This window comes from Ailuropoda melanoleuca, chromosome 7 (genome assembly GCF_002007445.2).
Source record: "Ailuropoda melanoleuca isolate Jingjing chromosome 7, ASM200744v2, whole genome shotgun sequence".
NCBI lineage: Eukaryota > Metazoa > Chordata > Mammalia > Carnivora > Ursidae > Ailuropoda > Ailuropoda melanoleuca.
In genome coordinates, this window is record NC_048224.1 from 108,378,062 (window position 1) to 108,390,874 (window position 12,813).

Here is a 12,813-nt window from a genome sequence, read left to right on the forward strand (position 1 = left end):
AGTGGACTCCATCTACTGTCCTTATGTTCTCCTTTTTCTCTTCTTTTGTGCTTTATACTTTAATTTAATATTTAACTGTGTGTGTGTGTGGGGGGAAGCCAATTAAACTCACTCTTTGACGTTTTACAGATTATAAGGAGAATACCTAGAATTTTCTGTTTTCTGCTAATTCTCTTAGCATGATACAGATAACTTCTGTCTCCTCTCTGAGACAGTTATTATCATCAAATCTTAGACCTAAACCAGTCTATGCCAGATGAATCAGAGAAATTAACAGATTGAAGGTATTCAGAGGAAAAAGAACACAAGAAGCCAGTTTTCTGGAGGAAGCTATTCAACCTCTTGTGCATGACCGGAAGTGAAAAAAAACCCCGATAAATTTCTACTCACGTCGCAAATCAGGTAAACACGAACCACAAATGACCCATGCATCTCCATAAAATATTCTGAACTCCTGTTTAAAACTCAATTTTTCATTAATATTAGCTGACTGGCTTTCTCACTCTTGAATGAGTTCCTGCCTTTGCTTTAGGATGATAGCACTGAAACACTCACGTCCTATCAAGTCGATATTTAAGGAAAGCAAACCAAAAGTCAGCAACACTCCAGTCCCACTTCCCAAAAGGCAGCATTAAAAAAAAAAAAATTAATGAAAGAACGTAACTAAACGGTTTGTCAATAAAAATCAAATGGAGGCCTAAAACATCAACTAAATCTGGACGTTCTCATAACAGAGCATGTCGAAGAATAAATGGGCCAAAGGAAGATGCAGTAGTTCAATCACTCAAAAAGCAGAGACAACCCTGTACACAAGCACAGGTCAGCTGCCTGCGACAATTCTGGTCATATGGACAGATGACATCAGGAGTCCACTGAATGGTGAACTAAAAGAGGACAGGCACGTGGAAGGTAGGCAGAGGACGTGAGTTCACGAAAGAAGGACCATCACCTGGAATAGGGCGTCCGTAACATCAACAAGTGAGAGAGTTAACAGCAGAAGACAATGGATGAAGCAGAGATCCGGGATGGGGAGTTTCATGTGAGAAAACTACAGCCACACTCAACGGTCAGGAGGAGCCAAAGCTACAGTCCTCCTCTCCACCCAGCTCGGCAGCAATCACTGCAGTGACCATATTTCCTTTCACAAATAGAAATGGCACAGGACTAAAAATACACTTGTGGCTTCTTCCTGTTGGCTGCTGAGAAAAGCAACAGACTGGAGGGAAGAAAATGGGGTGTGAGTATTTCAAATTTGCCCACGACCACATCCCTTTGAAACTCCTGAATGAGCGCTATGAAAATAAGGTATATTTTTGGAGGATCTTCACTTCATCTAAATATAATAAAAAAACCACAACACTCTTAAAAAAGATGACCAAAGGAATTACATGCCCAAATGGGGCTGGTTTCTTAACAGCGGTATCAACATGCTCTAGTCAGATATCTTGGGGGTAAAAAGTACTTTCTACTCAAGGATCTGAGAGCATAATTGTTTTAAGTCTGGACTATTGCACTCATAACCCATAAGAAGTTGTTTTTCAAGTACGACACCATTACAATAAAGTCTTAATGCAATAGATATGTTTTATACAATTCTGGTAGACCAGGCTGCTGGGATTGCATTTTCATGGAAGAAAATATGGCTGTATAGGAAACTGGAGCTGAACTCTGGCTTCTAGGCAACCTATTTTATGATGGTCACATGGACAGAAGAATGGGACAGTGGTCAAGGAAATCTGTCCCCCTTGCTGCCGCAGGCTTTTTCAGTTCTCATTATTCCAAAGCCACTGATCAATGCTTCCTTGCTTGAGCCTCATTCCTGGCATTGGGGTGCTATTATCCATTCCTTCAGCTACCTGGAGAAAGGACCAGCTCAGGTATGAGAGGGAGGAGATAAATCCATTTTTTTTCCCTAGCTCATTAGCTGGATTTTCACAGACTGGTTATGGCGCTGCTCTTTAAGTATTTTGAATTTCTAAAATGTAACATTCATTAATATTCAGATATAAAAAATAGTTTTAAATGACAAATGCAAAGTATCTTGGGGTTATTTTGTTTTGAATTATTCTATACCTTCCACTAGGTGATGAACGAGAAATGTTTGATCGTACATTAATTCTGGTATCATTTTTATAACTCTCAATGGACCCAAATTTTATTGAACTTTCACTTTTTTGCTTTTCATTATCAACCCGAGATGATTATCTGCTGTTTTGTATTTTGTATGTTTTGTATTTTGTATGTTCACTTTACATCATGTATCTTTTTTTTTCCTAAAAACTCTTGTCAATCTAGTAAGTTGACTTCAGAATTCAGTAGTAGCAAATTACTGCAAGATGTATATATATACCACAGTATAATATAAGCAACTAACATGCAATTAAAGACTTTGCTTCTACAGTTCTTCCCTCTCTAGAATTACCCATTTTCAACTCTCAATTGGATTATTCTTTTTTTTTTTTAAAGATTTTATTTATTTATTTGACAGAGATAGAGACAGCCAGCGAGAGAGGGAACACAAGCAGGGGGAGTGGGAGAGGAAGAAGCAGGCTCATAGCAGAGGAGCCTGATGTGGGGCTCGATCCCACAATGCCGGGATCACGCCCTGAGCCGAAGGCAGACGCTTAACCGCTGCGCCACCCAGACGGCCCTCAATTGGATTATTCTTGATATCATACAAATGGCTATAATATCTCCCCCTTTTTAAATCCTTGCCTTGAGAGCCTAAAAGTCTCTCCAGCTATCAATCCATTTCTCTACCACCATTCTTCCCTGCAGAGTTATTCCAAAGAGCTGTCCAGACTTTCAGTCTTCCCTTCCTCACCTCCCATCTGAAGAAGAACTCACTTCAGTCAGTCCTTTGTCCCCACCATCCCACTGACACACTGTCAGTGTCACCAGTGAACTACACCCTTGCCAGATACCCAATTCTCAGTCCTCATTAAGCAGTGATTCAGTGATTCTTGCAAAAGGAAGAATGTAAAAGGTAGTTTATGTCACTCTCCTGCTCAAAGGTCCAGATCCAGTGGCTTCCTACCATATTTAGGAAAAAAAAAAAACAAGGCAATTAACCATGTTCTTTGAGGCCATACATTATCTGGACCTACTAAGCCCTCTGGTCTCATATCCACTGCTCTCCCATTGCTCATTCCCCTCCTGTTCCACCAGCTGCCTTGTAATTCTTCGTCATACCCGCCGTGCACCCTTCATGCCTCGGGGTCTTTGAACTTTCAGTTCTCTCTTTCTGTAAAGGTCTTCCCCAGATATTATTATCATAGCTTACATTTCAGGTAGGCCAGATTATACCTAAAACTGCACTCCTCTCTTTTGACTTCCCATCCCCTTATCATGGCTTATTTTTTGTCATAGTTCTTACACCATCTGACATAAATTGTTTGCCTCTTACACGAGAAAGTCAGGCCCATTACAGTAGGCACTTGCTCACCTTGGAACCTCAAGCCTCAGAATTTTACTTGGCATATAGTATGTCCGAAGGAAGGAAGGAAGGAAGGAAGGAAGGAAGGAAGGAAGGAAGGAAGGGAGGAAGGGAAAGGAAGGAGGGAAGGAAGGAAGGGAGGGAGGGATGGGAGGGAGGGAGGGGATATTCCAAAACTTGCCTTCATCCAGGCAGTAACAAACCAAGAACAATTTTGCTTGTGATTTGTTATGACACTTATGCTTTTCTGCTACTAAGTATCTGTAAAAACTAATGAAAATCTCCTGGGAAATGTACCAAAAACTTCCCCCAGGCTGGACTGAAACTCCTTTATGAGGTCAAATAATCTCTTTAGGGTCTTGTTTATAAATAATGTGTCTCAGGTTACATAGTAACAAAACTGGGGCAAGATCAGTCCATTGGCTGTTCCCTCTACACAGAGAGCTCCCATTTCTCAGCACAACCACTTTGGGGGCTAACTGCTACTTTGTCCTTTTGGTATCAAGAGGGAAAATGTCTTCCCCGGGAGACCTTCTCTGATATCCTCCCTCTCGTAGCTCTAGCCTAAACTGTGTTTGTTTGCTATACATTCCAGAATATCATGCTGTTTTTCTTCAGATCACATAGTATGTTCAAGGCCAAACTGAGTGCACAGAGCTAGCTAACAACTTGCCATTCCTTTAGACCAATATTCTTTAAATACTTGGATGGGCTGAGTTTCCATCCTCATTGGAAAGTTTTCTCACATCCTTCTGTTGTTAGTCAAGCATACTCATATGGACATTTCACCCTACCACATCCCCCAACCCCTAACCACCTCCTCTGAGCATCACAGTGAAAACATTTCCAACCATATATAATACTGACTGTGAAAATACTTTTATCAAATACAACTTTCTCCATCTGCAGTTATAATTAAACTCTATCCCCTGGGCAAATCCATGAGTAGTCTATGTTTTAATCCAACTTAAGCACAGAATGTCCACAATTATCAATTATATGATTTTTTTTTTTTTTTGGGGTCTACTATAGAACAGCTTCTGTTTTGCTCAACACTGTGTCCTTGGACCAATAAAATACTTAGTACATGACAGATGCTCAATAAATACTTGAATGGATAAATGATTCAATTCATGTGATACGTCATCTTAAAACATGGATGGGTACATTCACAGGTGTTTGTGTAACATGATAGATAAACAGTTTTTCTACCAGAGACCAGATGTGTTATAACAACTTTAAAAATAATTAGCCAGTACAATCATGTGCATTTATATGAGTTAGTTTTGTAATTTTATTATTAGCATTTTGAAAATCCAACTCCCCTATCATATTTTCTTTTGCTTACCCATAGCAGATATACAAGTCCTACATGGAACGGAATAGGGGCTCCCTTTATCGCTTAGCCATTTCATTGTTGGCCTAGTGCCCAGCTGCATATGTGCAAAATAAAGGCTTGGAAGAATTACTAAAATGCCCTTTCTTTTATTCATTCTGTGAGGTAGGCAAGACTCCTCCACTAGACACTTTTATCATCATCTAATTAATCAGTTAAATAATAAAAAAACCTTATAAAATGCTATAGCAATATTTGTACAATATGGTGATTATAAAAACATAATACAAACTAATAAAAATAGAAAATATGGGATGTTTACAGATAATTTCTCATAGTAAACTCTCATCCCCTATAACTTGCAGTAACAATGCCGAGAAGCATTTCTATACTAACTTCTCGGACGCACTTTTTCATTTGTAAATTCAGTATGTTTTTTTCCTTCCAACTTTACTTTTATATGACAGAGAAAAAATTTCTGAACATTACCACTTCGAGTACTTCGGAGAGGAGGTAAATAATAATAAATAATTGCAAACATTTTATTGATAGTTGATTAACCTAGACATTAAGCTTTTACTTAAATCCTCAATAATCTTCAAGGAGAGATCATGCTATCATCCGCATTTACTCTTTGAAGAACTCTTCCCAGTGCAAAGCTGTAAGTGAGAGGACTAGGTCTAACTCAGATTCCTCACCCTGAATCTCATGCTCCTGAATGTCCATCTCACAGTCCAGGGGCTTTAGGATTATATCAATTTTTATTCTTGACATGAGAAAACTGCTGAGTAAAAAACACGGCATGAAACTAACAAATACACCTGAGAGCAAATTATAGCATGAGTCGTAACAAAGTTCTTCTGCAGAGACAGTTTCCAGAAAATTAAGTTTTGGCAATATACTTTCTATAATGAATCATCAAACTTTACATCAAAAATCAGGGATGTACTGTATGGTGACTAACATAATATAATAAAAAATATTATTATAAAAAAATATATATATACTTCTATAGCAATCACCTTAAATAAAAATAACCTCTCCCAAAAAGGATAATGTCAAATAAAAGAGATAACTCTTGTTTCTTTCATTAGTACATCAAAATTGTAAAAAAAAAAAAAAAGTGTCATGAACATTAAAATCCTCATCAATCATTTTCACAATTAAAGCAGTATTTCCTATAAGGGGTATGGTACAAGGACTGGATTCTATGGTATACACATACACACATATATAAAGTAATTCAATATGCAAGGCTCCACTTTCGCTTTGTTAATTCCTAATTCTTAAAAGATCTGTGAACACATCTTTAAATTATGAAAGAAAATAAATACCTAATGTGGTCTTCAGTTCCATTATTATTCAAATTGGTTAGCTCCTTTTGATCAGAAGTGTTAGTAACATCAGAGGGGGTTCAACTAAAGTAAAATCCAAAAAAAACCCAACTGCTTTATAACTCTTTTTCTTCTACCTATCCACTAATGTGGTGGGACTACTTCATGGCCTTTGCCCAAAATAGCACAAAGCACAGAGGTCTCCGCATTAAGCACAGAATGTCTACATCTCAAGTCTGCAATCTAAAATCTCTTAGTGCTGTGAATCATGTGATATTTTCACTTGGTAACACTGAGAAGGTAAAATTCATTTTCTGTGCTATGAAGAAACTTGATGCAGATAAAACAATAACCTGCCAAAGATGGATGCAGTTTTGCAGAGTCTGTTTGCAAAAATTTCTCTAACTTCACGATCAACTGTTATTTCTATGCACTGAATCCTACCTTACAGAAGAACTGTAAAAATCCACGTGTACTAGCATTTTATGGGAAGGCAGTGTTTATGTATTCATCAATCATATTTTAATGATGGGCCTCAGTAGTAATACGGTATCAAAGCAAAAAGTAATACAATATAAATCATCATTTCTTGGCCCTAAAGACAAAATACATGCATATGTGTTTAGTTTTAGAGGGAATGAGTCAATGATTAGGGGTATTTTACATGTATATAGAAGTGTTGCTTATTTTGCAGATTCATGACAAAGGAAGAACAAATCGACAGCATGATGTTACTTTAATTCCTTCTAGTAAGAATTGAAAAAAAAATAAGAGCTTAGAAGTAGGAAAGCAAGTTCACGATCAACTGCATAACGGCCATATATAAAGTTAGGTAACTAGGTATTATTAAATAGAGTTACGTAGCAAAGTATTTCCCTGCCTTCTAAATCCTAGAAGGGAATTTGAATATTGCATTTTGAAATATTCCATCATACTGCGTCATACTGTTATTTAAAATGCCAACAACTTACACTAAGATACGACCTCAAGCTACATGAGGCTTTCGTAGTCAAACACCTAACTTTAGAATTATTTTGATGGCGACACAACTTACAAGCAGTTATGCTAAATACAGATTATCCTTTCCATCTGAGCATTTGAAGGTAAACATTATTTTGCAAAATAAGACATTTGAATTCTAACATTAAATGACCTGATACGTAAAAATACAGACTAAAGAACACTGAAGCAAATACCAATGCCAACACGCGGTTGCTTCGTATTGAACCGTGTTGATCAACTGGCGTCTGTGCTGTGCACAGAACCTCTTTGGATGCGGGGTACTTGCACCCGATTTAGGGGCAGCTCACTGAATAAAGGCACAGTTACCTCTAGTGCTGAAATAAATCAAGGCTTCGCTTGTGTCCCTTACCTTTGCCATGGCTTCTCCCATCCTCCAAAAGCGGCACTACGATAGTGTTGTTCACATTTCCAGGTGACCGCACAGCTGTGTAGACAACAGGCACCGACTGTACCACCACAGGGATGCGGTGAACGTGACTCAGTTTGTTAGACTGTAAATTCATGGGACTTGAAGGCGGTACAGGATGGATAATGTGCAAAAACTGCTGGCCTCCCACACCAGATGCGGAGGCTACAAGGGGCCCTGGAGTTAATACTGTTGACGAAGATGACGCTGAAGATACCGATGTTATAACAGTGGGGGAGGAGGCTGGACGACTAGAAGACGATGAAGAGGTTGAAGTTGAAGAAGGTGAGGAGGCGGACGCTGTCATGGAAACCGGGGAGGATGAAACGGCTGTGGGGGATGTCCTGGCTTTGTTGATTGACAAGTCCACTGGCTCAGTTTGTGTTTGGAAGTGATCTACAGATAATGAGTCCTCCGGGGGCTCCCCTTTCACATTATTTAGCAACAGGGGAACAGCTTCCATATCGGGGTAGTTGTGGACGTTTGGAGACTGTGGGGAGAAAAAGGGGACACATATCGATCTTTGTTAATCACATATTTAATAGATGGCAAGATTTATGACTGGAGTGCTTATTAATTTTTCTCTTATTGCTATGAGACACTACTCATTCCCCAAATAGTTGAAGAACTGCTCTGTGACAGTCATCGCGATTAGAGTTGAGAGTACAAAAGTACAAAACAGTGTAAGACAAGGCCTCTGCTATAAAGACATTTTCATCCAATTAGGAGAGACACCACAGTTGTTAAAATCCAGTGGAACAGGTGCTCCGTGGAGGAGAAAAGAGGCCAAAGAACCCCAAAATGAATGGCAGTGTTACATAAAATCTCTAAAAGACAAGGGCAGTATGCAAAGCATGACCTACTTCAAACTGTATAAATATAACAGCTTATTTATTTAAAATAATAATTATTTTAATTAATGAAAAGCACTCCTGTTATTGACTCGACCCATCCTGCATTTTTGAGTCTCATTTTCCTCAGTTATAAAGCGATGGGAATTTTGGTTAGATAAACATAAACACCTTTTCCAGCTCTACAATTCTACCATTTCATGATTGTAACCCTTACTCAATACTATCATAATCTGGAGGCATAAAATTCCTGGCAACAATACTGGGAAAAATCACTACATTTCAACTCTTATATATGGTGCAAGAGCTCCCATACCATTCTCATGACCAGCCCTGAAAAGGCGCACAAATGCTAACTTATTAAATACAAATGTTTTCTAACAATTGGGTTATGTTTTAACTCTTAGTGATAACATTTTCTCAAAATAATGTACATAACTATTACAACAAACATTTTAGGAAATAATAATTTTAGAAAAAAAATTATTCTGGAACTTTTAAATTATTTATGAATATTTTATTTAACTTAAGATTAAGATTAATGGACTTAACATTTTATTACTGGACATGAATATAATTTATCCTTATACTTATTCATTCATAAATTCAACAAGTATTCATTGAATGCCCACCTCCAAGGCCTAAAATGGCTTAACAATTCTATTAGCATGTGTCAGGCTAGCCTTATCAGAGAAAATTAGACTGTGACAGATTATTTTCGTTATATCAAATTTGGCCAGGCTAACATAGGCACTAATGTTCTATTAAACGAAGACCAAAAACTTTTTTTCAGCTTCATTACGGTATCAGAACAACAATGTCTAAAATTATATTAAGTTGGTTCATTTCATTCTTTGTTTAATAAAAGATCTTGGTTTGCTATTCCCCCTAAAATTTGAGCATACACTTAAAGGAACAAAACATGTTTCTTAAAACCTTTCTTTATAGAATATAAATTATAGCTCCATTCAAAACACAATAGGCAGTAGTACAAGGGAATTCTATTCAACAAGATAATAAGTCAACAATGGTACCAGATCAACTAAAAAGGGAAATGGGTTGATGTTTTATTGTGTTTTTTTGGGGGGGAGGTTTCTAAGCTAAGATGGTTACTTACCCACAAAAAAAGGAAGAGAATTAGAAAATATAAAAATAAACCATCCAAAATATCTACTGCATGACATTCTTAGTGCTAAGATTTCATTCTATGTGTTGAAACTGAGAAATAACTCTTTTAAATCTTTTCAGACATTAAGAAACAAAAAAACCCCACAAATACCATAAACTGAGCTACTTAAAAAAAAAAAAGCTATTAGCATTATCTACTCTTCTAACTAGAACAGTATTTCGGATGATGCCCAGCATTATCATTTAATTTCTTTTTAGAACAATCTAAGATATTTCTTATTAGTATGTTATACCCACACAGAAATTCTTTGTTAAGGCTGCTTTTATAAAATATCCCAAATGGTTTGTTATTAAAATTATAAAATATGTCATTAGGCACATGTTATGAAATACTGTTTGACTTCAAATATAGTCTTGATTAGTTTCTCTCTTCTTACTGTATTAGATACATCCAGAATTCTAATTTTGGAAGCAGCGATTATTCTATCTAGACGCAAGGTTTCTACCTAGGTTTACAAAGCTAGGGCTGAGGTGTAAGTCATCACTGTAGGAACATTTCATAATGTAAGCAAAAAACTAATGGATTATGACAATACAAGAGGTGGTTAAGTATGGAGATTATTTGTAGAGATGGCTTCTGAGACATCAAGCATCACTGAGCTTTGCGAATGACTTCAACTTTTATAGATTATGAACCGAAGCCCACCTTTTGTAGGTATCTGCTTAATCCCCAAGAAAAATATTTATTCCTTAAGCTGTTTCGTAACAAGAGTGTTCCTCTTTTAATTCTGTTGCATATACTAGGAAAGCTATGAAGGACCAAATATTAAGAGTCCCTAGGTATTTTCAAATATGCGAGAACTACTTAGCTTTTACATGAGCTTAAACCAAAATACAGGAAATGATCATAAAAATTAGCAAGGATAAACCAAACCCTTGGACTACACACATTGTCCCTGGGATGTTGCACACATGATGCATGAATTTATAAGGATCACCCCTGCAAAGGCACATGTTGGTTCCTTCTTCATACGTAGCAGGTGAAATGCAGCCAGTATGTCCCCAAACCATGCCTCGTCAGTATAAAGAGAACAAAATCCTTATTGTACCATTCACCTGTTTACATCATTGACATACTATTACATCCTCGCAGCCCATATGTATCTCTCCGACTGGGATGTGGCAGGTAAAGCCACTCCGTAGCTTCAGGCTGTACGTACACGTGTGGAACGCTAGCAATACTACTTAAATATGGTTTCAAACCATCTGTGGCATGCTTTTGCTCCTACTTTTAGGAAAGAGAGAAGACCTGAAAGATTTGATCCTGAGGTCATCATTTGGAATTCATCTCCTTACTTTCAGAAAGGTAAAAATTGAAATGCATTGGTTCTGAGGTAAGAATCCATAAATTCGTAGCAGCAGTGAGGTGATGGGAACAGAGTGGGTAGCCAAGAGCAACAACGAGAGCTCTGAGACTGAGGAAAACACCAAATGTGAAGTACTTGGAGGAGCTAGAAATTAAATAAAAGGACTACAGACATACATGAGACATATTGTGGGTTCAGCTCCAGACCGTGGCAATAAAATGAATGTTGCAACAGAGCATGTCAAGTGAACTTCTTGGCTTTCCAGTGCTTAGACAAGTTATGTTTACACTATAACTGTAGTCTACGAGTGGACAATACCATTTTGTCTAAAAAAATTTTCATACCTTAGTTTAAAAACACTTTATTGCTAAAAAAAAATGCTAACCTTTATTTCTAATTCTAGTTCTCTTGCTATTTCCACCACATCTGCAGTTACTTCCTCCACTGAAGTCTTGAGCCCCTCAGAGTCATCCATGAGGGTCAGAATCAACTTCCTCCAAACTCCTATGAATGTTGATATTTTGGCTTCTTCCCATGAATCACGAATGCTGTTAATGGCAACTAGAATGGTGAATCCTTTCCAGAAGGTTTTCGATTTATTTAGCCTGGATCCGTCAGAGGAATCGCAGGTGCAGCCTTGCAAAATGTACTTCTTAAATCATAAGACTTGAAAGTTGAAATGACTCCTTGATCGATGGGCTGCAGAATGGACGTGTGTTAGCAGGGATAAAAACAACACCAACCTCTTCACACATCTCCAGCAGAGCTCTGGGGTGACCAGGTGCACTGTCAATGAGCAGTCATATTGTGAAAGGAATCTTTTTTCCGACCAGTATGTCTCAACAGTGGGCTTAAAAGATTCAGGAAATCATGCTGTACACAGAGCTGCTGTCATCCCAGGCTTTGTTGTTGCCTTTATGGAGCAAAGACGGAGTAGGTTTAGCAGCATTCTTAAGGGCCGTAGGATTTTTGGAATAGTCAATGAGCACAGTCTTCAACTGAGAGTCACCAGCTACATTAGCTCCTAACAAGAAAGTCAGCCTGTCCTTTGAAGCCAGGCACTGCCTTCTCCCCAGCTATGAAAATCCCAGATGGCATCTTCTTCCAACAGAAAGCTGTTTTGTCTATGTTGAAAGTCTGTTGTTTAGTGTAGTCGCCTTCACGAATGTTCTTAGCTAGATCTTCTGGAGAGCCTGTGGCAGCTTCTCCATCAGCGCTTGCTGCTTCCCCTCGCACTTCTATGTTCTGGAGATGGCTTCTTTCCTTACACCTCAGGAACCAGCCTAGTTTCAAATTTTCTTCTGTAGCGTCCTTACCTCTTTCAGTTTTCACAGAATTCAAGATTTAGGGCCTTTGTCTGGATTAAGCTTTGGCTTAAGGTAATGTGGGCGGTCTGATCTTATGTCAGGACCACTAAAACATTTCTCCCTATCAGCAATAAGGCTGTTTCGCTTTCCTACATTCGTGTGTTCACTGGCTAACACTTTCAGTTTCCTTCAAGAACTTTTCCTTTGCGTTCACAACTTGGCTAACTGTTTGGTGCAAGAAGCCTAGCTTTCAGCCTGTCTCGGGTTTTGGCAAGCCTCCTTCACTAAGCTTATGCATTTCTAGCTTTGGATTGATGGTGAGAGACATATGCCTCTTCCTTTCACTTGAACACGCAGAGGTCACTATAGGGTTACTAACTGGCCTAACTTTGCATTGTGTCTCAGGGAATAAAGAGGCCCAAGCAGAGGGAGAGAGAGGGGGAACAGCTGATGGGTAGAGGAGTCAGAAAACACACATTTATTAAGTATACTGGCCTATATGGGTGCGGTCCGTGGTGCCCCAAAACAATCACAGTAGTAACACCAAAGATCACTGATCTCAGATCAGCACAACAAATTTCATAATAATGAAAAGTTTTAAATGTGAAAATCACCAAAACATGAC

At 38.2% G+C, this 12,813-nt stretch overlaps 1 protein-coding gene across 9 annotated transcripts in view; it reads right to left on the reverse strand.

The window, feature by feature from the left end:
- The window catches only part of KLF12 (Kruppel like factor 12), a 412,821-nt gene that overhangs the window by 131,204 nt on the left and 268,804 nt on the right, over window positions 1-12,813 (reverse strand). For all 9 annotated transcript variants that reach the window (XM_019794254.2, XM_011218608.3, XM_019794255.2 and 6 more), the window contains one exon: window positions 7,479-8,025. In XM_019794254.2, the coding sequence (XP_019649813.1) occupies window positions 7,479-8,025 (547 nt within the window). The remainder of the gene's footprint in view (window positions 1-7,478; window positions 8,026-12,813) is intronic.